This window comes from Acartia tonsa, chromosome 9, assembly GCF_053477335.1.
Source record: "Acartia tonsa isolate MP-2025a chromosome 9, ASM5347733v1, whole genome shotgun sequence".
NCBI lineage: Eukaryota > Metazoa > Arthropoda > Copepoda > Calanoida > Acartiidae > Acartia > Acartia tonsa.
Window position 1 is genome coordinate 41538459 of NC_137268.1, and position 27720 is coordinate 41566178.

The 27720-nt window shown below is 33.5% G+C and overlaps 1 protein-coding gene across 1 annotated transcript; it reads right to left on the bottom strand.

The window, feature by feature from the left end:
* Positions 1–9713: 9713 nt before the first annotated feature.
* Positions 9714–19531, bottom strand: LOC145327883 (uncharacterized). Its single transcript, XM_080171414.1, has 4 exons — positions 19462–19531; positions 14011–14120; positions 13655–13735; positions 9714–10126 (listed from the first exon to the last, which is right to left on the bottom strand). The coding sequence occupies exons 1-4, from the start codon at positions 19518–19520 to the stop codon at positions 9729–9731; spliced, it is 648 nt and encodes a 215-aa protein (XP_080027540.1). The 5' UTR covers positions 19521–19531; the 3' UTR covers positions 9714–9728.
* Positions 19532–27720: the final 8189 nt, after the last annotated feature.

Sequence of the window (27720 nt, forward strand, 5' to 3'; positions counted from 1 at the left end):
TTGATGAAATTATTTCAAAGTCCTGAAATTACAAAATCAATTAGTTCATAATTCCAGTTATTTATAACCACGTAATCTTAATTGCTTTTTAAAATCATTTTTCTCTACGGTTAAGAATCTTTGGAAACTTTGGCTTTAAAGGAAAATTATTTGGTTTAATAAATCATTGTTAAATGCAAAAATAAAGGCACATAAAAAATAACTAAAACATATATTAATCATAATTAAGTTTCATGCTTAGCTGGCTAAAGCCTTTTTAAAACTACATATAATCGTCCTATACACCATTCTTCTTAATAAAATTAACAAATTCTACCTGAAGTTCTTATGGTTTCAAATCCCTGGTATACTAGGGTCGTTCACGCACTATGAGACCAATGATAGGCCCAATTTTGTTCTCCGAAATCTTCACACACTTATATCTCATTCAAAAGTAACGAACGTGCGCATCAAAATATATAAACAATCCATACCGCGTCACTTTATGAAGGAAAGTCAAAAAAGACGACATTTGCGCTTAATTTAGGATAATGATAAGGAATTAATTTCGAACTTGATAAACACAAAGCTTCCTCGAAAAGAGGTTAAGACACACCCCCCGTTTGAAAGTCAAATTAACTTCCTTAACGAGATTCAAGGTTTGTTTGCGCTGAGCACTAGCAACATTTCTCACTAAACTCAACTCACCATAATCACATGAGAATGGCCACATCCCGAAAAAACGTGACAATTTTTGTTCCTAACTAAATGAAACCCCGTGAAATGCATACACATATTATACTCCTCACTAGGACTCATAATACCTCACATTTTAGGATAGAAGGATGGGGATTGGTTTGTACCATACAATATTCCAGGCACATGACACTCACAAGATCACATACACAAATCCTAAAATGGATAATCCTATTAATCATGATGTTGTAAATATAACAACTTATACTAAATAATAATCATTTCATAATCAATAGGTAATAAATCATTATTAATAAATCAAGTTGAAATGTAAACAATAATGGTAAAATAAAACGAAATAAATCTTAGACAAGAAAATTAAGATTTATAGGTACTTAAAATTAAATTTGTTAAGCATCAAAAAGAGTAGTAAGAAAAAATATTTCAAAATCCTTGGGCAGAAAGTTTTTCAAACTTAATGAATAAGAACTGTACTATCTTAATCAACAATAAAACTTTTTAATACTTAAAGAATAGCAAATAATAATATCTTCGTTAGAATTTTCATCGGAATTATGAAAAAATACCAATTTTTTTTCTTTGTAAAAAATATGAGACTTTAAATATGAATTTTCAATCATTCCTTGATCTGAATAAAAATGTTTTACTTGATTGAAATTCATATGCAATTTTAAAAAAAATGCTAAAAAAATACTTGATTTTTTTCTTAGAATAAATATCGAATCACGCAACCTCGATACATTTATTCCTTTTTGGTAAACTTTTCAGGTAAGTTTTATAATGAATTGTACTTTTGAAAAGAGATTAAACTCAATAAAATTAAATTTGAGCATATGAAATAGAATAAAAATTCATCGCATTTCATTTGATTCTTATTTTAGGCATAAAAATAGGCATATGAAAAATGTGGCTTTTTTACTAAAAAAAAAATGTTCTTAGTTTTCATAAAATAAGAATCAATTATTAATCATAATTTTTAATAACCGCTTTTATTTTAATATCTGCGATAAAAATGAAGGAAAGGTTAATTTAAAATATGCATAGTTTATCTTAAATTAATTCTGTGATATTCATATAAATAATAATCAATATTTTAATAATATCATATATCGTGTTCATTATTATAAATGCTTATCTCATATAAGAATCTAAGAAATAACATTTTTTTCAGCAAACGTGAACCATGAAAAAAAATACCTCGAAAAATAATTTTAAAAAATCTATTTTTCTCAATCTAAAAAAATCTGCAAAAATCATTTGGTAGTTAATACACACAACTTTTGCTTTTCGAAGTCATACTTAAGAAACGAAATCTTTTAAAATCTGCTTTAAAAGTCTAAACAATTTTGTAGAATTTTTGTGCTTAAATATGAACAATAAAATTAGTTGAATAATGAATACCTATTCTTTACAGAACCTTTTTAGGTTCCCTTCACAAGCTTAATATATAACTTGTATTATTTTTTTTCTTTAAAGGATCATTTTCACACATAAATAGTTTATGTTGTAAATTAGATTTGTGGGGTTGGTAGACTTTCAATAACTTTCTGGCGGCAACACCCGCCATATTGCAGGCCCTTTACCCTGTGTCGGGCGGCCAGCTTGGCAGCAGCCAGGTCGATTCTTGATTCACAACAGCACCAACCTCTATATCAGAACCGGCTGCAACACAACCAATTTCAGCATCATCATTGTGAACGGCTACAGCCTCACCTGCCGTAGCAATGTTATCAACAGCTACAGCAGTATCTTTAACATCAGAATTGACTGCAACACAACCAACAGCGTCAACTGCAGAAATAACAGGTTTCTCAATAACAGCATCACAAGCAGAACCAACAGGTTCATCATTAACAGCTACGGCAGTACCAACCGGCTCATTATCAACAGCTACGGCAGTACCAACCGGTTCATTATCAACAGCTACGGCAGTACCAACCGGCTCATTATCAACAGCTACAGCAGTACCAACCGGCTCATTATCAACAGCTACGGCAGTACCAACCGGCTCATTATCAACAGCTACGGCAGTACCAACCTGTTCATTATCAACAGCTACGGCAGTACCAACCGGCTCATTATCAACAGCTACGGCAGTACCAACCGGTTCATTATCAACAGCTACGGCAGTACCAACCGGCTCATTATCAACAGCTACGGCAGTACCAACCGCAGATTTCTGCTGACCAGCTCCATAGTCAGCACTTGTACAGATAAAACCACTACCAAAAATGGTTCGCCACAACATAGACTGGCCCACTTTCTGGTAGGTTGATGGAAACACGTCAGGATGTGTATTTCCAATGATGATATCTAAGCCTCCACTAATATATGTAAATCTTTCTGGCGGCATCTTAAATATTTCGGCGGCGGTTTCCGGATGGACCGAGCGCATCTCGTTGCCACCTCCAAGGTTAGGCATAACAGCTGCCTCAAATTCTCTCAATTTACCATCCCTGTCCTTCAGATAGAACACCACATTGCGGCAGGATGATTCACTACCGTCAGCAACAGAAATGTTTGTATATCTGCCGGTAGGTTTCAGCTTCAACTTGTGGGACATCTTCTCAGATATAAGTGGTAGATTCGCACCAGAATCAAACATGACGGCGGCATGGCAGGCGCCGCCGCCAGGTGCTACAACTGGAACTATTTGCAGCAGGAAGGTACATGTGCTAGGCGCAGAACTTGATTTGTAGACTGTATTCACACTAGCACTAGCCTCATGCAACATACGACTATGATAACCGTCGCAATTATTGGTGCCACAGACACCAAGCTTATCCGATTTATTACAATTGTCAGCAGCATGACCATCACACAGGCAGAGTTCACACAACTTATTCTGCTGGACAACTTTTTTTCGGTCAACAACATCCATCTTCTTAAATGTGGGACAACGGAAAATAGGATGTTTATCCTCGCAATTTTCAATAGGACATGCACTATTCCACTTGGAAGTTTTGTCCTTTCCAGCCCATCCATTCTCATTGTCACTGCGGCCAGACACTTGCGCGGCGGCAGCTCTGTCACGATTTCTCTTGCCGGCGCTAGTGTCATAGGACATATCACCGGCCAACATTGCTCCCCTGGTCCTCTCCAGCAGTTCTACAATCTTCTGGATGTTTGGTTGGTTCATGCTACCTAGCTCCATCATAATTTTCTCTCTCAGACTTTCAGGGCACTTGTCTTTGAAAATATGAATAAGAGTTAGGTGGTTGTAATCCTTAGCTGCAGAACCAACGATGGCTTCTACTTCCTGCATCATGCTCTTGAAGGTAGCAATTGCACTAACCACGTCCACAGGTTTATCCACAGGTTTCATCTTGTTCAGCTTAGTTAAAATCTTCATGAACCGGCGAGTGTTTGATAAAAACATCTGATCGAGAAATGACCATTGTTCATTATGATCTCTAATCGCTGACACTTGCTTGCGTAGTTCCGGGTTGGTTATCACCTTCTCCATACACAACATCAGACTTAACCTCTGGTCAGCAAATCCGTAACCAGAGCATAGATCCTTAAAGACCTGTTTAAAGTTTGGGTAATCCGTGTCAGTACCGTCGAAGGACGGCAGCAAACTGTTGTCCCAGCGCCCATACTGCGGGTTGGAACTCCGAATATCCACGGCAGACATACTTCTGGAGAGCATGGCAGGTGTCCCACTCTCATCCAAGTTAGATGAACGACGTTCCATCTCTCTAAGCCTTCGGTACATATCACGTACTTCTTGGCGCAACTCCATGGAAATTTTAAGCACTCCCATGTCCATCTTCACCTTCTCAATGACGTCGAGGTTCCTGGCGACAGTGCTTGACCTCGCGTCGTCTGAATCATTGTCAAGCCAGTACAGAATTTTTGTACACTGCTCCAACGACGCATAAACTTTATCTGCAACAGTTTTCTGCTCACTAGCTTCATCCAAATCACGCTTGAACTCGCGCAGCTCACTAGTATCCACGGCAGGTTTTAGACTTTTTATTAGGTCAGATTGGTCCTTGACCTCACTAAAAATGTCACGAATTGATTTTAAATTCACATTTTCACATGAACTAAAACTTTGGCAGGCTTTTAGATTGTCATAAAACACTTTTAACTGCTCGTCAAACACTTCTAGCCTTTCACTGCCAATAGCGATAGCTCGCTCAATTTTCTGCTTTTTGGTTAGTGGCATATTGATTCACTAGGTAATTATTTCACAGAAAAATTGTCAATGTTTTTTTGCATCAATACACTATATGCTATTGATCTATTGAACAATGCTAACGCCTATTCTTCAGATTCTTTGAAGAATGCTAATGCCTATTCTTCAGAACCATTTGAAATTGCTTGTGCAGCTCCTTCAACCATCAGGTTATTTGAAATTTGCTAATGCCTAAACTTCAAACTTCACTTCTTTGAAATTCGCTTGTGCAGCTCCTTCAAACTCCATTCATTTGAAATTGTCTCAACCATGACACTTTGGTTGAGTATGACTTCCGAATTAGCGGGAAGTTCTCGAGATCTGTTGGCGAACATACAAACCCCCAATACCAGGAACCATCAAGTTTCAACAGCAGGTTTGATTATAGATTTATTGATGAAATTATTTCAAAGTCCTGAAATTACAAAATCAATTAGTTCATAATTCCAGTTATTTATAACCACGTAATCTTAATTGCTTTTTAAAATCATTTTTCTCTACGGTTAAGAATCTTTGGAAACTTTGGCTTTAAAGGAAAATTATTTGGTTTAATAAATCATTGTTAAATGCAAAAATAAAGGCACATAAAAAATAACTAAAACATATATTAATCATAATTAAGTTTCATGCTTAGCTGGCTAAAGCCTTTTTAAAACTACATATAATCGTCCTATACACCATTCTTCTTAATAAAATTAACAAATTCTACCTGAAGTTCTTATGGTTTCAAATCCCTGGTATACCAAGGTCGTTCACGCACTATGAGACCAATGATAGGCCCAATTTTGTTCTCCGAAATCTTCACACACTCATATCTCATTCAAAAGTAACGAACGTGCGCATCAAAATATATAAACAATCCATACCGCGTCACTTTATGAAGGAAAGTCAAAAAAGACGACATTTGCGCTTAATTTAGGATAATGATAAGGAATTAATTTCGAACTTGATAAACACAAAGCTTCCTCGAAAAGAGGTTAAGACAATTATCCTGTATCAAGCAGTTTTTCAACAAATTTATTTTCAATTTTGCTTCGACTCTTATACTTTTATATTCTGATTATTCAGTTCAGACACTATACTAGTGTTAATGTCCGTTTGTCCTACCGTTTCAGTGCTTCGCTTTTATGGATGTTGTCATCCTTGTTCCTTTCGAAACCATGGCTTTTTAACTGGGTAACAAATAACCTATAATTGATTTTTGCCTTTTAGTAATTTAACCAAGCCACAATTGTTTCTGGGTGTTTAATCCCATCCGCATAAGTATCACATTAACAAATCACCAGAACCGCAATTTAATACATCAGAAGAATTTGTCACCACCTCATTGTTTAACACAACTCTTTATTATCTACTATCTGTCAAGCCGCTAGAGGCCTCTAGGGGCACTTAAGGTGGGGAAGTAAGGACTACCCACCACAACTTTTTATTTCAGTTTTAAAAAGAAAAAGTGAAACTTTAAAATTTTTTTAGGGATGATTTCTCTTGGGATACCCACCCCCCAAATAGTTTAAAACCTTCCTATGACAGACAAAAAAAGCTTTCTACTTTATATAATAGGACTAGCGGCTTTGCCCCTAACCTCTAGGGGCTTTGCCCCAAGAGGTGATCCAAAAAAATTAAGGTGAAATTCGTAAAAGGACGAAGGAAATCTCCTGCAAAAAAAATAAGGACCAAGGAAATCTTCTGCAATAAAAAAATGAGGGTTTTTTTTTGTTTTTATTTTTGGGGGGTTGGGGGTGTCCCACCCCCCAAGAAAATAGCTTAAAACCATCACAGGACCAGCAGGTATAATCCCTAAAAAGTAGAGCCCAATCGGTTCAGCGGTTACTGGGATCTTAAGCTTCAGACAGACAGACAGACTGACAGACATCGTTCTACTTTGTATTATAGATAATAGGATTACAACTTTACATTCAAATGTAAAATAGCAAAATTATTTGACTAAATGACTCTAAACCCAGGGATTCTAAGGGATAGAACAATGGACGTAAAATTGATATAATACCCAATAATGATGCACAAATTTACCTGGATGGTTTGCTAGTTTAAAACAAACCAATCAAAATTCAATGAAATTATCCAAGAGTTTTGAGCCAATGAATAAGATAACGTGGTTATAAAACTTTCTGTAAATCAAATTTAAAGGTTTGAACACTGCCAGTTTGAAACCAAACAACCTTATTTTAAGAAAAGTATCCAAAGTTTTTACAGTCCAATTTCCACTCCCTAGCTTCCTGCCCTAAAACCCACCTACTGATATTACCTATTTGAAGATTTGTGGTTTTTGTCAATACTACAACCTTTCATTACAATAATTTCAGATATTTCCTTTTTTAAAGCGCAGCATTTCAACATATATGGTAGGCCTGTCCACAACACCCATATTGTTAATTCAAGCATGTTAGAACTGTCTTATCGATTTGAAACTTGTCAGGATGACTCCTGCTACAATTTAGAAAGCGCAGCGACGTAAAACTATTACCAAAAAGTCAGTATGACATTTGATATTTGGAATATTGATTCCTATGATGATTAGACATGATGTTGTAAGCATGGCATTTCTATAATAAAGTAAGTTTGTCCATATTAAGCATTCTGTGCTTAAATAATTTTTGAAATAAATAATTTCTTCTAAATTTTTTTGGAGTTTTCAAATTTTGAATAGCACATAATTCTTATCTATATTACAAAGCTAGCTAGAGCTAAATAATAGAACTTTTGTTTAAAATTATAGTTTTTTGAAACAGTCCTTCTAATTTCAAACTTGAATAAGGGTTACATTATATAAAAATTCATGTGATCAATTCTACTTATGATAACCAATTATACTACTTATATTTGTTGTCATCCTTGATTTAACTAATAAAAAAAATATATATATTTTTTAAAGACAGAACAATTCATTTATAAAACATTTAACATTTTTACAAGAAATGACTAAAATAATACTAATTCACCTATAAACAATCATTGTATTATAAATACATACAAAATGGTTAGATTTTATAATAAATATAAAAAAAACAATACCAATATTTTCAATAGTGACAAAAAGTCAACTAGGTATAATTCTATAAGCGGCAAAAGAGCAATAGTTTAACTTTATTTAATTAGTCAGTATCTTACAGCTGTTTTGAAAACTTTATCTAAAACTCCCTTTCAAAAAGGATTATGCTGACTGACTTTTATTTTTACTCTGTCTACTTTATCCTAATTATTTAAGGTATATATATAGAATAATTTTCTTCAATTACTTGTTTTTTCTCTCACAAAGAAATATTAAGGAAAGGGGAAATATTTAAAAATTAGAATGAACAACATTTAAGGACAAGAGAATAATTTCTTTGGTGGCTTGTCATCTTTCTCTTCTTTCTAGTCGCTTTTTGCGCCAATTTTCTAGCATGCTGTTTACGTCGTCTTCCAACGGGTTAAACTCTTCAGCGGCATTCTGGCGGGAACTGCGCAGCGCGCCCAATTTCGGCGCCAAACTGGGAGATGCACTAGGACTGAGTGCACTGCGAGGAGTCGAAGGATTGGACAGGGATGCCCGCTTTATGGCAGCCATTTCTGTTTTTAAATTAAATGTTGCCCTCTTGCTTGATATATCTTTAGGGGTAGATAGGGTTGACAACACTTCTTTTGTTGTGGACATGTTGGTTAACACAGGTTCTGATGTGTATGTTCTGGCTGGTGAGGAAGGAGGAGATGAACCTAAAGAAGAACTGCCGTCAGTAAATCTTTTACTGAGCGCAGCAACTCTATTACTTGTACTGCCTGATAGCTTGGGACTAGACGTGGGACTGCTGTTAGCGCTATCAGCAGCATGGCGGGAGGCTTTAACAGCTGACTCATGTTTGTCCAACAGTGCAGACACTTTTGTTAGTCGACTTGTGTTTGAAGCGCCAGATTTGTTTGAATTATCTGAACCATACGATGTTGTATTGTTATCACTTCCTTTGTTGATGTTGGTCACATGACTGAATGACTCACAACCACTCTTATCTAACGAGAACTTTATGGCAGTTCCCCCACCACCCCGCGGCCTGTCATTCCCCTCTTTTAACTGGACATGCTTATCTTTAACTGACATTTTTGCGTCACTTTTCAGCACTGTCAATTGTTTATTACCACCATATTTGTCGGGTAGTAAACTTGAGCCCAGTTTTGTATCCAAAGAAGAGCTGTACAGTTTAGATTTTATGCCACCACTTCTACCCACGTCATTGCTTGAGTATTTGGAGGTGGAATATGTTGACTTTTCATCATTCTCTGTTGATTTAGGAGTCTAGAATTAAAAGATTATAAACTTATAATTTCCAGCAAAATAAAATTGTGTAAAGTTAAAATTTCCATTTATATATGGTAAGTTATGTAAAAAATCTAACTTAGTAAAAAGATATTCCACTGGATGTTGAATATACGTGGATAATATGACAGGGGAAAATTGTCGTCATTATAGGTTGCTAACATGGAACTAGCTAATTGGACAAACCCCAAACTGTCCCACTTTGAGAAAGACGATTCCAGTGACGTCATATACGTTTAGGGAAGGGGGGAAGAAAATCTCTTCCTATTTATACCATCTCTTTTGAAAAGATTTTCTTCCCCCCTTTCCTTTTTCTTTCCCGAAACGTATATGACGTCACTGAAATCGTCTTTCTCAAAGTGGGACAGTTTGGGGTTCGTCAGCTAATTGGTCAGTTCGTTCATTCAGTAGGAAGGAAGGGTTTGGAGTACAGGGATTAGGTGGGGGATATCGTATTTTTAGCCTGTGAGTTTCACTTTATTTAGAGAACATTAAAATCTGTTGTAACATCCAGGTAATAATACATCCATTGAAATGCTACTAATGCTCCCTATATGATAAGAAGTTAATTTTGGCTTTTTTATACTTTAAGTTTAAGATCTTTTCCTGAACCAATGGGGACAAGGGCCGGGGACTTGAGGACAATTTAGACTCCAACAATGGCGACCTTGGCCTCGTCTTACTATCCTCAATACCGCTCCGCACAAGTGGTGACACTGGCAAATGTTTGTCCTTGTTGTAAGCGGACGTAACATGTGTTTTCTCGGTGGTAATGGTGGGTTTATCACTGCTGTGTAGACTGGCACTGCCGCTGCTACTGGGGCTTGAACTGCCCCGGGAAGATTTCTCCAGCAGGGAAAGTCGCTTGGTGACCTCTGAGGCAAGGTAGCGGTCAGCAAAGGATGACCCGCAAGCGGCTACTGGCTTCTTACTGTCTTCTAAAATAAATAAACGTTTAAAATAATAATGATTCAACTATCTGTGTTTATCTCTCTGTCGATTTTTCTTTTTGTCTCTTTGTCCGCTTGTCTGTTTGATTGTCTGTGCGTCTTTCTACCAAGGGATCTAAAAGGGATAAGACAATGGCCAATAAATTAATGTACATCCTCAATGATAACATTTGTAGATTACATTTGTTGGTTAAACCGTTTGGACACTCAACTTAATGAACCAGCCATTCAAAATTCATTAAAAGTCCCCAATTTTGTTAAGCCAACGAATAAGAAAAAGTTATTATAAAACATTGGAGACTATAGTAATAAACAATCAATGCCCACCTCCTCCCTGATGTCAACTAGTTAAATTTTGTCTGTCTATCTATCTACTAGCCTACAGCTCACGTTGTTCGCTTGTCTGTAATGCTCTTGAGAATATTAAATATCCGTACTGGAAAGGTAGAAGGCTAATGCAATTATTATGGTATAAAATCCGATCAGTTAAGAATTTGTAGGGGGCCCGATCTTTCAGGGTTTAGACAAAAGACTTATTTTATGTTTGCTGACCAATGCACCTCTACTCTAAGAATAATATTGTCTGTCGGTCTATCGGTAATGCTCTTAAATAATTTTCCCAGCTTTTATCAAAGATCTTTTTTGTGTAAAGATTCACTATGCATCATTACTTTATATGTCTGTATGTTGTGCACCCTTTTTGCTTTTATTTGCTTTGCCTTTTTTTTTTTTAATTCAAGAGCTTCTATAGTTATGGATGTTATCATCCTTATTTACCTGTTAAATGTTAGTAGCGAAGTCAATTAATTTAAACTTTAAAAGTTTTATTCCTTACTTAGTCCGTTATTCTGTCTATAGACTACTAATATTTTGTGTGAAGATTTGTATGACCACTGCACTGATCATCGTTCGTCTGTCTGTCGGTTATGCCGCGTTTTCTTCTTTTTGCTTTTGTGTTTTTACTTTTACAATTAGGATTTTTGCTACTTATGGATATTATCATCCTTGTTGATGATTTTTAAACTCAGGGATCTTCTTGTTTAGAACTGACGAAACAACGATTAAGTTTTTTAGTCAAAGTGGTTAGGTACTAAACTTTGGTTAACAGTGTAATTTACAGTCATATGTTACCTCCTTCCCTGAGGAAAAAAATTTTGGAATTGAAATTATCCTTCTTACTCTATAATTCACTCTAAAATATTTGTTTTCTCAGCTGCTTTAAAAATTAGATGGCTTAAATTTTTAATCAAGATTATAATGGACATTTGTTATTATAATTGCTTATTGCTTATTTATAATTCAAAATGTCCGTCCGTTCATCTGTTGGCTAGGATTAGAGGAAAAAGTAATTTTCTCATTTGCTATTCAATGGCTGAAAATTGTGTTAATATTCCCTTTATAGCTTGACAGTATGGACCTCATTTATTGGTCAGTTAATTCATCCAGTAAGAGGGAAGGAAATGGGGTAAAAGAGTTGTATAATGTTAATGATCTATTTCTTGTTAAAAGCCAAACTTTTCTACAGTGGGGGTTGATCTGTCCATCCGTACGTCCCTAACAAATAGTTCTGATAGCCCTATCACCATGACGTTAGTATGTCCAAATAAAATAACTTTTATTTAAGCTATTAAATGACATATTTACTTAAATTTTTGCTGAAATCTAAATGTTCTTTAGTAGAATTGATTAACCCTTTACAGTCGGGCCCCTAGCCGCACCTTAATCGGTCGGGGGGGGGGGGGCGTTCAACGCCCCCCCTCATTATCTCAGTTCCTATTAAAGTTAGAGGGCTAAATTTTTTTGTGCAAGTCCCCTGATTGATAATGAATTTCCGACCTTTTATAAGTCTAAGTCAATTTTCGCTTCCTTCACCCTTTTATTTAACAACCTTTGTTTTTGGGTCTTTTTTTACTTAAAAATTTCAAACGGCTGTAATTTTCTTATTTTTGAAGCTAGAAGAAAATTTTTTTCCAGAAAATGTTTATCTTTATGTAAATTTTACATTAGAAATATCAAAATATAAATTTCAGCGGCCGCAGCTGTACTTGGCAGCTGCCAGCCGCCGCAGTCGGCGGTCGGCGGGAAAACGGCGGCGGATCTTCATGAAATTTTAATACGTTATGTAGACATGTCAGAAAAGCTTAAGTTTAAAATTTGAAGTCTCTAAGTCAAAAATTGCGGCCACAGGAGCCTTTTAAAGATTTCTGGAGACCTGGAGGATCAGGACCTGCAGGATCATACCAGGAACCTGAAAGTGACTTGAACACCTGTATTTCATATAAGGATGTACTACTAGAGGATTTTTTAGTATTTTGGTATGATAAAATGCTTTGTTTTAGTCAAAAAAATATTTTTGCTCTTTACCTGGATGACCCTGCCAGATTTGCTGGCATCCTGTGCCCGCCAGGATGGAGATATTCAAAAAATTCCAACTCTCTGTTATGTGTCATACCCATACTTAAAAAGTCAAGCAGTTTGGGCTCTTTATCTTTCACACACAGAAAATGAGATAGAAAAAACCGGATGGGGGGGCGTTCAACGCCCCCCCCCTCCGACCGTTAAGGGTTAATGTTTCTCTTTTACGGATTTTGTCATCCTTGTTAATGTTATTATTTGTTATTATTTATTCTCTTATTCTTCAATTAAATGTTCATTTTATCATCTCTTCAAATTCAGCTTGTAATAAAATTAGAATGCCTATGATTCATTATGTACACCCCCCCCCCCCGTCTCTCTCTCTCTCTTTCTTTCTTTCTCTCACCCCCCCCCCCCCCAACCTGTCTCTCTCTCTCTCTCATTCCCCCGTTCGCTCTTGGTCTCCCCCCTTTCTCTTTCTATCTCTCTTGCTCCTTCTCTCTTTCTCTCTCTTCATATATACGTTACACATAATGATTCGACTTTAACATTTTACGTTAGAATATCTGTTTAATATATATTTAATCAGTAATTATTAGTTTTATATTTACACCCAATGTAACAATACACGATTTAACGTTTTGCTCCATTTTTTTATCTTATTTTAAAGATTGAAATCCTAATATTCTTCATTTCAATTTTTCGTCCTCAAAGGGTTGAAATGTTTAGTTTAATATCTGACCACATTACGGGAGTGTCGCATGAATCATTTCATTTTAAAACTAAGTTTTCTTAGATTTACTATATTATAAATTTAAGTTTTCTGTTTTATGAATAGAAATCAAATACTTCAATGTTATTTAAATAGCAACATGAATTAAAAAACTGAATTTATGATGCTAAAAGTAGAATTATGGGTCTTAACGTTCTGGTCAATGAGAATTTAATAGGGATTATTGGAGCACTATGAGTTTTATACACCATAAGCTTGGAAGATTCGAGCTCGATTATAGACGTTTATTTCCTATATAGATCTGTGATGGATCTTGATGCAATACCGCAGGCCGTTTTGTACATGTTAAAAATTAGAAGATTTCATTAAATAAAAGTAATCGCAAATATACTTAGTAAATAAATCTAATTAACTTTCTATCTATTTACCTGTATCAGTTTGTTTTCCCAGAACAGCAGAGTTGAATTGGGATCTATTCATTGAGGTAGCCATCTTTCTCAAATCTGAACCTGAAAGAAAAGTGGTAAATTTAGGCTTTTAAGTTATCCTTTTATAGACAAACACTGAGAATCAAATAAATAGGCAAATCTGAATTTTCGTTATTAATTTCGGAAAATTGTACTATGAATACAAAATGTACATTTTTGTTACTGGTTTCCATTGTTAATTTGCTAAAAATCAGCACCAATAAAGACATATTGGTGAATCAAAAAGATATGCAGATCCAAAGAAAATCAATGGGAAAAAGATTTTTCGCCCTTTTCTCCCCTTCCCCATAACTTACCTGCTGCAGAGTGGCGGGTACTCATTTCTTCTTCTGATGAACTGTTCATTTCATCATTCTCCTCTTCCTCATCAACTGCTGCGGAGTTCCACATGGATCCCTTCCTGCCCCTAGATAATTACATTCAATAGAAATAGAAGAGTAGAAGAATATTCTGAACCCTTTTTTCGTCAAATCTAAGAGAGAACATTCCTAGCAGACAAAAGTATTGTTTACTTTCGACTCAAGCTGATGTGGATTCTTAAATGATAGACTCGCTATTCGATAGTGAGGCAAAATTATTTTTGTGAAAAATCATCCAAAAGCACATTAAAAATCTACAAAAATTAAACAAAATCATATGTTAATAACCCTCTTAAGATTTTATTTCATTTTTGTAAATTTTTTTATTCGATTTTGGAGGATTTTTCACAAAAATAATTTTGCCTCACCAGCGAGTTGCCAGCCTAACTTTTTTTTAAGAATCCAACTTTGTTTCAAGCTTTCAAATTGTAAACGAAATTTTTGGGCAATTAATTCTGATTCCGCAAAGCTTTCTACTAAGAAAATATACTGTTAACAGCTGACTTTTATGTATGTATGAAATGAAAAAAAACATGCCTTCGTAGGAAAATGTGTACATAATTTCAACCAATGAGATCCAATGTAAATTCCGATGCGATTCTCCTATTGGCTCAATCAGACATTCCCTCTCTTTCTTAGTACCTTTATTTTACATTCTTATATGGATAATAGTATTATGATGGATAACACAATTCATTAACTGCTGTAGAGTTCCACATGGATCCCTTCCTGCCCCTGGAGAATTATATTCTTATATAAATAGTAGATATCATGATGGATGAATAAAACAAATCATTAACTGCTGTAGAGTTCCACACGAATCCTATCCTAAACCCCCCATAAATCAGGTAAAATTATTCTAATCCAGGCTTTTGTCCAAAATATAAGTTGGGTCATTTTGAAACCTGCAAAATGAATTGCAATTAAAAAATAAATTCTTGAAATAAATGAGAAAAAATAGATTAATAAGTATATTTGTTTGTTAAAAACTCTTCAATTACACATAAATTAGAACTATAAGATTGTTACAACCTTCAAGAAACTATTTATAATAGCTAAAAATGTGCCCTTCTGGATACATTAACCCTAAGAAGTCTGTTTATTTATGGAAGTTTTAACATTGTTCTTTATATCATTACAAGCCCCTTATTTGAGCATCATTTGGCTTGAAAAGACTAATTTTCATGGAATAAAATATCAATTAAAATCACATTAAAGTGATCATCTTTGATGGTTCCCAAGGATATTGAACAGAGAAATATCACAATATGGGCTATGCGTGAGCAAAGCTGCTATGATGCTGTTATACTACTTTGGCATAATGACTTTAACAATCTTATTAGATGTAAAGAACCTTATATATTCAAATAGATTTAGAATTAAAGGATGGATTATTTATTTTCAGATCAACAATTTGTATAAAACTATAATTATTATCCTGCAAAGTCTAATTTCAAACAAAAGATTTTAAAGCGAAGCTCCTCTATTATGCACGTTGTCTGTCCGTCCATATGTCCGTCAGTCCGCCCGTAGTTACGCTCATGGGGAGGTAAGAGTTACTCAGCTGCTATTAAAGGTAGATCATTAATTTCTCTTGTCAACATTCCCATCATTATAGGGTATATTTAAGCATTTAACATCCATAGCAGTCCGGCTGCTTTTGAGCAGCATCTTAGCCGCTTTTATATGTTTAACGATCTATTTATCCATATATATTGAATCCATTGCAGAGCAAGTATGTTTTTAGTCTATTTATCCATATATATTGAGTCTATTGCAGAACGTGTATGTTTGTTTGTTTTAAATGACTTGTGCCAAAACAAATTAGACCATTAACTAATTTTCAACTGCGAAGCCATTCTATATATTTAGGATTTCTTTGTTTACGTATGTATTATCTATTTTACGTTTAAAATTCATAACTTAAAAGATGAACAAATGTTGTTTTACAGTATCCCCCCCCCCCTTCAATTTGAACATTAGTTTTAAAAAGAAAAAGTAAAAATATTTTTTTAGGGGAGGGGGGGGGGTGGTATTTTTTGGGAGGGTGAAGATTCTCTGCCCCGAGATGTGGAGAACCACATCGGTTCCGCGGTTAGTTCCCTATTACAGACGACAAAGCTTATAGGATTATATTGTAGAATGCTACTATTAGGAATAAATCTAAAAAAATTGCTGCAATTTTAGTTCTTTAAAAAAAGTACTTTTTTGGATTATGTTATCCTTGTTAGGCTTAAATTTCAAAGTAATAAGAATAGCTAGTCGTGAGGTTTTAGGTTTAATTACTGACTTACAACTAATACAGTAATAAAGAGGCTTTACGGTTTAATTTATAAGTTTACAGAATAATTTGAAAAAGAAAATTTAAAAGAATTTGGAGTTGAATATGATTGAGTAAAATATACATTAAGATATATAAGTTGAAAAGAATTTTAATCTTAGAGGAATATTTGAAATCTGCATCAAATTTTAAGGATTTTTTTAATAAAATTCGTTTATGTATAATTCTTTATCTAAAAGCGGAAATACAATTTAAGTTAATTAATTTTGACATCTGTGATTAGTGGATTGAAAATTATCCTCGCTCTGATAGGAGAAGCTTAAGTGTCGCACACCATTCCACCAATTAGAGCGCAGGTAGTTTCAAATCCACCTATCCTATTGGTCAAAATTTATGAATTTAAATTGTATTTCCGCTTTTAGAAAAATAATTATACAAAAAACGAATTTTATAAAAAATCCTTAAAATTTGATGCAGATTTCAAATCTCCCTTTAACATTAAAATTCCTTCTAACTTATATATCCTAATATACATACATAGTATGGCCCCAACAGTTTTGAGCCTTAAACCATTAAAGTAAAAGAACAGTGGGACCATGATTTATATGTAACTAAGCCAACAGAGTGGGGACCCTGACATGATTTTGTAATTAATCTTTGAAATCAACTAACAGCGTCGGAAATATAAACACAGCCAAGTCCCTACAAAAGAACAGTAAGCAATTTTCTAACAGACGAAAAGATTCTCCACCACTTAGTCAGGGTAGTTGTCTGGATTATTATCTTGGGCTTAAAACGTCAATTCTTTTATTTTGAAAATAAAAAATGAAAGGGAATTTTAATTGATCCTATTGCGATAAAAGGTATTTGGCCAAGTTTCTAAAAAGTATGAAAGCTCTGAACATAAACGTCATAATTGATCAGTAAAATATATGTAAAGATACGTTGGTACAATACAGCTAATATATTTTGATGTGTAACAAATAAATCTAGAAATATAGATGTATAACCAGACAACTAACTGGATCACCATGTTGGGGACCTTTTTCGTCTGCTAGCAAATTGTTCTTTTGAGGCGACTTAGCTGTGTTAGTATTCGCGACTCTATTGGTTTATTTTAAAAGACCCAATTAAAAGTTGGCAAATGGTCATCGAGGTTGGGACATACAGTTATGTAACCGTTCCTACTCTATTGTTTTACTCTAATGTTTAACAGCAGCCTTTAAATAAATCATAAATGTGTAAATTTAGGCTATAAACCTTTGATCCACCACAATGAAGATATAACCAGCTACCAAAGTCAGAATCATTGGCCTGAAGGGCATTGAAACTATTTGATTGTTCTAAAGCTCATAACCCCATCTATAATACAAAGTGGCTTGATGTCTGCCCGTCCGTCCGTCCGTCCGTCTGAAGCTTAAGATCTCGGTAACCACTGAACCGATTGGATTCTACTCTTCAGGGTATATATCTTTCGGTCCTGTGGTGGTTTTAAGCTATTTTCTTGGGGGGGTGGGACACCCCCAACCCCCCAAAAAACAAAAAATTCCCCCCCCTTATGTAATTAATATAGAGCGATTGCTCTAACAAATATTATTCATATTATCCCTAGGATATTTTTTTTGTAGAAGATTTCCTTGGTCCTTTTTTTTGAAGGAGATTTCCTTGGTCCTTTACGATTTTCGCCTTAATTTTTTTTATCACCTCTTGGGGCAAAGCCCCTAGAGGCTAGGGGCGAAGCCGCTAGTAGTACATAAAGCTGTTTTCTACCCTGCCAATGCCAATATTTAAAGTAGTAAGTAGCCTAAATTACCGATTGAGTTCTGCGCTTTAGGAATTCTTGAATTAGGTCCTGGGTAGTTTCAGGCTATTATTATTTAAGCTTTATGTCTTCGTTTGATTTTAAGCTATTTTTACATCGAATACATAGCCCCCTGATGTTAGTGACGCAGTCACTAGTTTATAATATAATAGCGGCTACGCCCCTAGAGGCCTCTAGTGGCACTTTAAATGTTTTTGTTTGTTAAAGTTAATTTTTTATGTACGATACCACCTTATTTGACGCTGAAGTCTCCCCTAAATTTTAAAAAATTTCGATTTTTTTGTCATTTCTCTTGGGGGGGTAATGGTACCCTCCCCCAAAATAGTTATAAACCTTCCCGGGACTTATGAGAAGCTACCCTGTTAAGGAGAACCCGATCGGTTCAGCGGTTAGCGAAATCCTTCGGTACAGACACACAGACACATAGACAGACACACAGACAGACAAACATCCTGTTACTTTAGTATAAGGATATCAGTTATTATTAAGAAACACCCTAAAAAATATTTGGTTTATGAAGACAGTAAATGGTTGTAAAATGATGAAAATTTACAATTGTATAATTGCCTTGCATCAATGCTCATTTGCAGTCATCAAAAGGGATAAGGCAATGGCCAGTAAATGGATAAACATGCATAATAATGATACACAAAATTACCCCTTTTGTAGATTACAATAAGTGGTTGAAACGTTTGAACACTAAACTTAATGAACCAACAAATCAAATTCAATAAGAGTCCCCAAAGTTGTTAAGCCAACGAAAAGGAAAACGTTATTATAAAACTTTGGAGACTAGTGAAATAAAAAGCCCATTGTCCCCTCCCTCCCTGGCTCATTTGTATAAATAGTTGCATTGTAAATTGTTACTTTTTAAGAGGCCAGGTGGCCTTTTCTTTCTTTTAAAATATACATAAGGCGCTTTCACAGAAAGTACTTTGTTGAGCACTGTAACCCCCCCCCCCTGTCAAATTTTTAGAACCAACTTCTTTCTGTAAAATTTATCTAAATATTTCATTTTCAAATGATAATTGTAAAATTCATGTAAATTTTTCCCTCTCAATATTTTAAAAAGGTATTGAAATTTTCCAGCTCACATTTCTATATCAACATACAATATAAGCTAAGAATACTAAAGCATCTACTAAAATTAATTAAAAGAAGCATACAAAAGTTTTGTGTCGTATACTAAAATTGATTTTTATTAAGTATTTACCTCATCTATTGTAGATTGTGTAACGTTTAATTAAATATAAAAATCGATGTAGAAAAAAAATAGTATATTCACCTGATAATATTGAAACTTTCTCGTCGAAGATCTTCGGCTCTGTAATTATATTTTTTCATGACATATTTTATTTTTTTGCAAACCTTTATTCTTGTTGTGCAATTATTTTTCTTTGATAACAAACTTCCTCTTTTTTAAAGCGAAGCTTTTCTATAAATACGGTCGGTCCGTCCGTACGTCCGTCCGTCCGTCTGTCCGTCCGATAGCTTTTTTCGCTAATTTAGGCATGTTAGAATTGTCCTATTGATTTTAAACTTTGCATGGTGATTTCTGTAGTAGTTGGGTACGAGTTAGAAAGCGTAGCAACTCTATAATCATTACCCGAATGTCCGTACGTCCATTTTAAACATGTTGATTTTTTACTTTTTTAACAACAAATTTTTATGTTATCTAATAATCCGATTGATCTGATTTTTGGTATACTGATTCCTGGGTCAACAAAGTACAATATTATAAGGGAAGCAACTCTATAATAAAGTCCTAAAAATGTAAGTATGTCCATAAACATTATACTGTATCAAGCAGTTTTTCAACAATTTTACTTACAATTTTGCTTCGACATTTATACATTTATATTCTGATTATTCAGTTCTGACACTATACGTCCTACCGTTTCAGTGCTTCGCTTTTATGGATGTTGTCATCCTTGTTCGCTTTCCAATTAAGACATAGTTTTGAGTTTAAGATAGTATATTGCAATAAATACTTTAAATTTTTACATTGTTACCAATTTAAAATAAATGAAGTTTATATAATTTTGCATTATAGAGTTCATATTGCACCTAACGTCAAATTCAAAATCTATGAACATTTAAGGCTGCTAGCTGTTGATCTAATACAAGTTATGGCTATTGCAGATTGTTTGTCTGTTTGTGCGAGCATAATCTATACGTTCCACCGTTTGGCCGTTAGCAGCCTTTAAAGTTTATAGATTTTTGGAGATAATCGTTACAGAAACATTTCACCGTGAACTGCACTAGATTAAAGTGTTGAAATGGTTAAAGAACATGTGCAGCAGATTGTAAAGTGAGTAATTTAAATGAATATGAAACACGTTTTTGTATTTATGTCTGGCAGTAAAATAATTTTATTGTACTAGTTCTTACAATATACTATAAATTCAAATAATAAGTACAAAATTTTAATTTTAAACCATGAAGAAAAAAGAATTTTTAAAAGATTTTGTCAGTTAAAACTATCATAAAAGCAAAGCTAATCGGCGGTTTCTCTCAGAGTTTTATTCGAGCGCAAAAACTCTACTTATTTTGAAATAAACAGAGAATATTAGGAGGGGGGGGGGGGGGAGTAATTTTCAGTTCATTTGTTTACCAATTAAGGTTAGGTTGTCTTACGTAATGTGTAACCCGTCAGAGCACTGTAGCCATAATCACCGAATAAAAAAGCTTCACCCTTATTCTTAATTTCCTCCAAAAATAAAGAAGGGGGGGGGGGGGAAGGTTTACTCGCTATGCATTTTGAGGGAAAGCATGGACTTTTCTAATAATATTTTAATTTTTTTCCACCAACCTAAACCATTGTGAACAATATGCATTTGGCAATACCTATATTTATAGATAAACTGTACTTTGAGCTTACCGCTTTAGACTTTAAGTATGTTTATACTTAAATTTGTTTAACAATAAATTAAATATAGAAAGGCTTGACAAAGGAAAAGCAAAACAATTTAGTTGTTTATTGGAAGCTCTTTTGTAAAGCAGTCTACCTTAACTAGTAGCCGAGTAAATGCAATTTAAATCATAGCTGTACGGACTGACAGACGGCTTAACAAACACATACCGTTACGGATGGAAGGACTGACACACGGAAGACTTAGGTAAAGAAAGAGCAACAACATCAGCAGCCACAGAAGAAGCCAAGAGAAAACAATTACAATCTCCCACCTACTTAACAGATATTAACGACGATGGATGATGAGTAGACGCTGGGCTACACAAACACAAACAAACGTAAAGAAAGACGAAGTAAATTTTAGAGTAGATTTACTTCCATTAAAATTTCAAATACTTCTTTTGTATTAATTTTTAATGAATTTTTAAAGCATGCATTTTAAAAAATGTTTTTATAATCAAGCTAAATTTTCAAATAAGCAAAATTTATCTCATAAATTAAATGAAATTGTGGATTTGATAGAGATATATAATTTTTTTAGAGAAAAATTGACGGTTTTGTGGAGCATCAAATTTTCAGGGAAGTTTTACAGGAAGATGATCAAAGTCCCTCAACAGATTATGCCGTCATACGATAGTATACACTGTAATTGACCAATGGTAAAATTTATGCTGGCCTCTCATTGGTTATTTTATGTATAACGTTATAATCTATTGAGAGACTTTAATTATTTTTGTTTTACATTAGTGAGGGGGGGGGGGGTGATTTACGAAAACTCCCTCTCTGGGAGATAATATTTGGGGCAAAGCCACTAGTAAACGAAAAAGTTTAAGGTGAAAAGTAGAGCAAGGAACAGGCCAAGAGATAGGGACGTCCAAGCTTTTTATTTTGAAGGGGTCGAATAATGGGTTTTAAATGTTTGATGGGGGTAATCTTATATGTATCTATTAAGATTATAATGGGGGTAAAATGAGGGGTTTTAAAGTTTGAGGAGGGTATATAACACTTTCACCACACCCTTAACAGGGATTCTTTGGTAGTTTTAATGAAACACCATGCAATAAATCTAGATTTCATCACCTTTTTATATAGGTATGGAGGTTTCTTTACAAGTTCTCTCCACACCAGGGATCTACAAGGATAAGACAATGGCTGATAAATTGATACACGTCCCCAATGATGATGCATAAAATTACCTTTTCGTAGATTACAATTAGTGGTTGCAACGAATAGGCACTCAACTTAATGAATCAACCAACAAAGTTTGTAAAAGTCCCTAAAGTTGTTAAGCCAACGAAAAATGTTATTATAAAACTTTGGGAACTAGTGTAATAAACAGCCCAAAAGTCCCCTTCCTGTCTCTCTACGCTAACACAGGATATATGGAGGCTATACGATCTAATTATTAATTATATCATCCTACTAAAAAGATTTATTAAAGAAAAAAATTTAGTATTTTTAAATTTAATTGAAATTTTTTCATTAAATTTAGTTTTCGTTAAGTAAAAATCTAAAAAGAAATGTCAATTTCATATAGGCTGATTTCATAAAGCCGTGTATTAGCCTATTTTGCTATATATAAAAACATATACTAAATTTAAGATAAAAATTTGAAGCTCGTTATATTGCCTATAAAAAATTACGTCATACAGTACAAATGACCAATGATAGGCTAATACACGTATTAAATCAACAATTGCAGGCCAGTTTACATTTTAATTGACCAATGGTAGGCTAGTACGCTGTCATTTTTATAGGCAATAAAAATGCTTTTATTTTTTTTTATGCCATAAGATTTATTTTATAAGCCCAGAACGCAAATTTCCTATTTTATAATTATAATTAAATCTTAACCCTTTATCGACATTAAATTAAAATTTAGTTTTTACAAAACAGTGAATATTTATTTTATTTTTGTTTATTGATCATTTAAAAAATAAATTTAGAAGCTTTTTTAGTGCCTATAAAAATTACGTCATACTGGCCTACCATTGGTCAATTAAAATATATACTGGCCTTCCATTGGTAATCTAGTCTGTGTATTGGCCTGTCATTGGACATTTATAATGTTTGACGTCATCTTTTTTATAGGCACTAACAAGAACTTCAAATTTAAATGTTGTTGTTTTGCCATTAGATTTATAAGCTGTAGAGAAGAAATCTTTTCTAAAATTACCCTTAAATTAAATTTCAAATAAAACAATTTTATTTCTTAAAGGAACTCCTTTATTCGTGTAAATGCACCAATAAATTGTGCCTTGCAATTTGAAGCCGATTATACTCATAAAGCATTGAAACAATATCCATTATTAGTAGCGTTGATGCTCTATAATAGAAATATGTCCGTACGTCACTACGCCTTTTCTTTGTTCTTCCTCCTAGTTCTAGTCCTAACTGAGCACGGTAAATGATTGCGCCAGTTTTTGTTCTAGGCATTATCCATTCTCTTACTTTTGATGCTGCACATCTGATAGAAAACCCGTAGGTAAACTTTTAAGGTCTTCAGTTATAACGCCGTTTGGCTGCGACTCGAGCTTATCGCACATGTTTTTGAAAGGATTTACTGCTGCGATTCTTATGGATAAAATTATCCTTCTTTAAGGCATTAATAATTACAAGGATTATAACCATAAAGCAAAGAAACAATATCCATTAATATTGGCAGTAATAGTTGTTTGGAAAATTAATTTGAATGGCTGTTTTTACTTGAGAATCTTATCAAACTGGTAAAAACCTTCCCTTAAGCAGTGGGTGGACAAAAATATCCTCCTTGTACATACTTTCAATTCATTAAAAAATACGATGGGTAGGGAGGGGGATGGTTTTGTGCTCGCCAGGTATAGGGGAAACCATACACATTGACTGGTATTTTTCAAAAAAGAATCTAATGAGTTTTACATCCTTGTTTTGTAAGGAATTAGTAGAAAATTCCTGATAATTTTATGCTTTAATAGTTACTATTAAGGATTAAAAGAAAGATAACATCTCTCTAAAATGGATATAAGATGTAGGTGGATATATTGAAGGGACAAAATTTGCCTTCTATTTAGCTTGCTAATATGGACCTCATTTATTGGTCAGTTTATGCATCCAATAGGAGGGGAGGTTATAGAGTAAAGGTTTATATTCTAGCATTTGAATATTACTTTTTTAGGGTACATGGAAATCTGATGCAACATCCAAGTAACAATATATCGACTATCTGAAGATACATTTAATTTTACAAGAACAATACTCTATTGAAAGTGCAGCTAAATTATGTAATAAAAATAATAATGGAATAGTAATTAAAATAAATAATTGTTAATAAAAAAAGCTGAAATAGTAAGTTAAAAACGTTAAATATTAGATTCAAGCAGTGGCGTGCAGAGGGACAAAGACCAAAGTGTGTTAAAAATCACCAATGTGACGCCATAAAATGGGGGAATATACATCCCTTTTTTAGGTTTTTTCCCACTTTTCCTCTCATCTCCCTCATTTTTATGACGTCACATGGGTGATTTTTATCACACTTTGGTCATTGTCTTGCCAGGGGGCTGTAAAAGAATCTTGGTCTGACTGAAGACCGATACATATTTCTCCTTTACAGTGAAGCTTGTAAATTGTAGACTTACTTCAAGTGCCCCTAAAGGCCTCTTGTAAACAAATCACATAATATGACATTTTTACATAATAAAATTTGTATATATTAATCTAATAAGGGAACATGGTATTTCAAACACTTTCATATTGTTTAAATATTTTAAGTAAGTCCCAATTAGAGTTTAAAGAATGAAAATTATCTATGACCTACACGACCTTTACTGTGTTAATGCGACGTTTTTACATTAATGCTTAATTTATAATTAAGAATATAGCAAAGTGTGTTTGATAATGAAAATGGCAAATGCTAATTCCATTTCCAGTATAGATTCGAAACCGATTAATATCCGATGGATTAGAACCGGTTCTAAGCCACACTGAAAAATCATGTATCGTATCGTATTATATACATTTTCTACGATATAAAAATGTACAATCATAAAGTTAAAACCTGTTTTGTTAGGCCGTGCCTTACAACTCCAGGCTAAAAAAACTGATTTTAATCTTATAATTGTACCAGACATATGTCTACTAGAAATCTATTCAATAGATCTTAGACGATGGAAATTTGAAACTGTCGGGTCAATATTTCTTTAATATTCCCCCTAGTTTCTAACTGTCCAAAGACGTTTATAACAATTAGGGAAAGGGTTGAATTTGGACAGGAAACCTAAATATTAAAATCTTTTCTAAATTTATACGATCCTGAAAGTTAATATTTACTGATATTTTCCAATAAATTTTTTCGTTTCGTCAAAATTTGGAAAAATAGCCAATATGGCTGTCTAGAAAAAACACGAAACCTCTACACCTAATATTTTCTCAGTGTTTTTTTTACTTTTTATACAATTTTTTTAAAAAATTAAATATTGATGAGTTTTTTATTTTTATAGAATGAATTATAAAAAAAATAATATTGGTTGATTGGTTTTTGCGATATCAGAACTCAGAACCATATCAGTTTTACTTTTAAACAATTCAATAAATATGAAAACTTTAAAAATTAAATATTGATGAGTTTTTTTTATTTTTTTAGAATGAATTATAAAAAAATAATATTGGTTGATTGGTTTTTGCGATATCAGAACCATATCAGTTTTACTTGTAAACAATTCAATAAATATGAAAACTTAGATATAAAATTTGTATAATAGATAAGACTTTTAAATAATTTATTCTCCCCTTTCTTTATTCCAAAAATCTCGATTTTTCTTTCATTGTCATATCCTAGTATTTATTATGTGTATTTGTATTGTCGTGTGAGTATGTGAGAGGGTTGTAAAGGATAGATAAATTACCACCCCCCCCCCCCTCTCCCTCACATAGCTGTTAAGACTTAAGATTTTTTGTTTCAGGCTTTCAGCGTATCTACTCTATAATAATCCACCTTCCAAAGATCCAACACCCTACATTATCCAACCCTCCACCCTGCTTACTGTCTTCTACATTTCAACTCAACCATATATCAAACTTGCTAATATCATAAAGTGAAAGAAAAGTTAAAAAATAAACCACCAATAACCATTAAATAATGTATTAATCATTCTAACTCAAGTAATATGTACTAATTTATTATTTAACCTAACATACTAACAAAACAATAATCATAACTTTTTTTACTTTAATGAAATAAATAATCTAAATAAATAAATAAACTATGTTGACTTAAATAAAATGAAAATAAATATTTTTATTTTATTTGGATTGGAGTTAGTTTTGTAAATTGTAACGATTTGTCCTTGTTCTCTAAGGTCTCATATTTCCTGTATCATGAGTTGACCCTTAGCTTTATGCGGTCATAAATGTTCCCCCCCCCCCCAAAAAAAAAACGCTTTTATCAATATACCTTGTATATTGGGGAATATTAACAAGGATTAAAACATCCATAAAAACTAGTACTGAAACTTTATGACAAACGGATACAGGAAGCAAATGCCTACATTACCAGAAATGAAAAAAGCTATCCGCTTTCTTACGGAGATTGACCAGCCCTAATTATAAAAAAGCTATTGTTCTGTAAGATTAAAACGATTTCTGAAACTGTATAACAAACGGATAATAACACAAACACTTAAATAGTTCAGAATAGTCGACAAATAGTCGACGGACAAACTGACCCTAATTATAGAAAATTATTGTTCTGTATGAACTTGAAGATCTCATATTTCTCATGTGAGTTCAGTTAAGTTGACCCTTCCAGTTTCCCTTCCTTAATCAGGTGACATAAATTTTTCCTCCCCGCCCCCCCCCCAAAAAATAAATATTGTACAGCGATTAAGGCGCGAAGATATGTTAATTTTATTTACCATAAAAACGAGTACTTTTATTATCAAACTGACATTATTCTTTTATTTTAGTAATTATGGGAAAATTGAAACAAATTTAAAATGCACGGAAAAATGTCTATAAAAATTTTAAAAAACTTAATTATGAAATAGCTTCGCTCCAAAAAAAATAAAATACTGAAGGGAAACAAACTAATCTCAAATCTTAAATATATATGAACATAGCTTTGTAAGTATGTCTGTCCAGGCGATAAATTTAATTCAAAAAATAGATATTTATCAAATTATCACATCGTATTATAAGCGTATGACCGGAAAGTAAAAACGATTTCTTTCAACTGAAGTCCAAAAAAACCGTATATAGTTATTCCGAATTTTACGATTTGTATTTAATAAAAGATAGACAGACAAAAAGAAAGAACTAAAATTATTAAAGTGATTATCTAAATTTGGTTACTATCATCATATCTTTGTAGTTTGTATAATTGATCAAAAAGCCTTCATAAAACTCCTAGGAAAGTTTTTTATCCGTGGAGATTAACAGACATCCTATTATTTTATTCTTTGGTTTTCAATGATAACTATGATATATAGACAGAACAGAAATGTACAATCGTTTGATTATTAAAACCAGTTTTTTTAGCCCCGAGGAGCCGTTTAACTATGAAAGAAATAGCTATCTGTCTTAAAGAACGAACGAATTAAAAAGTAAAAACTTTGTATATTTGTTTTATTCAAAAAGAGTAGGTTTTATTGCAATTAG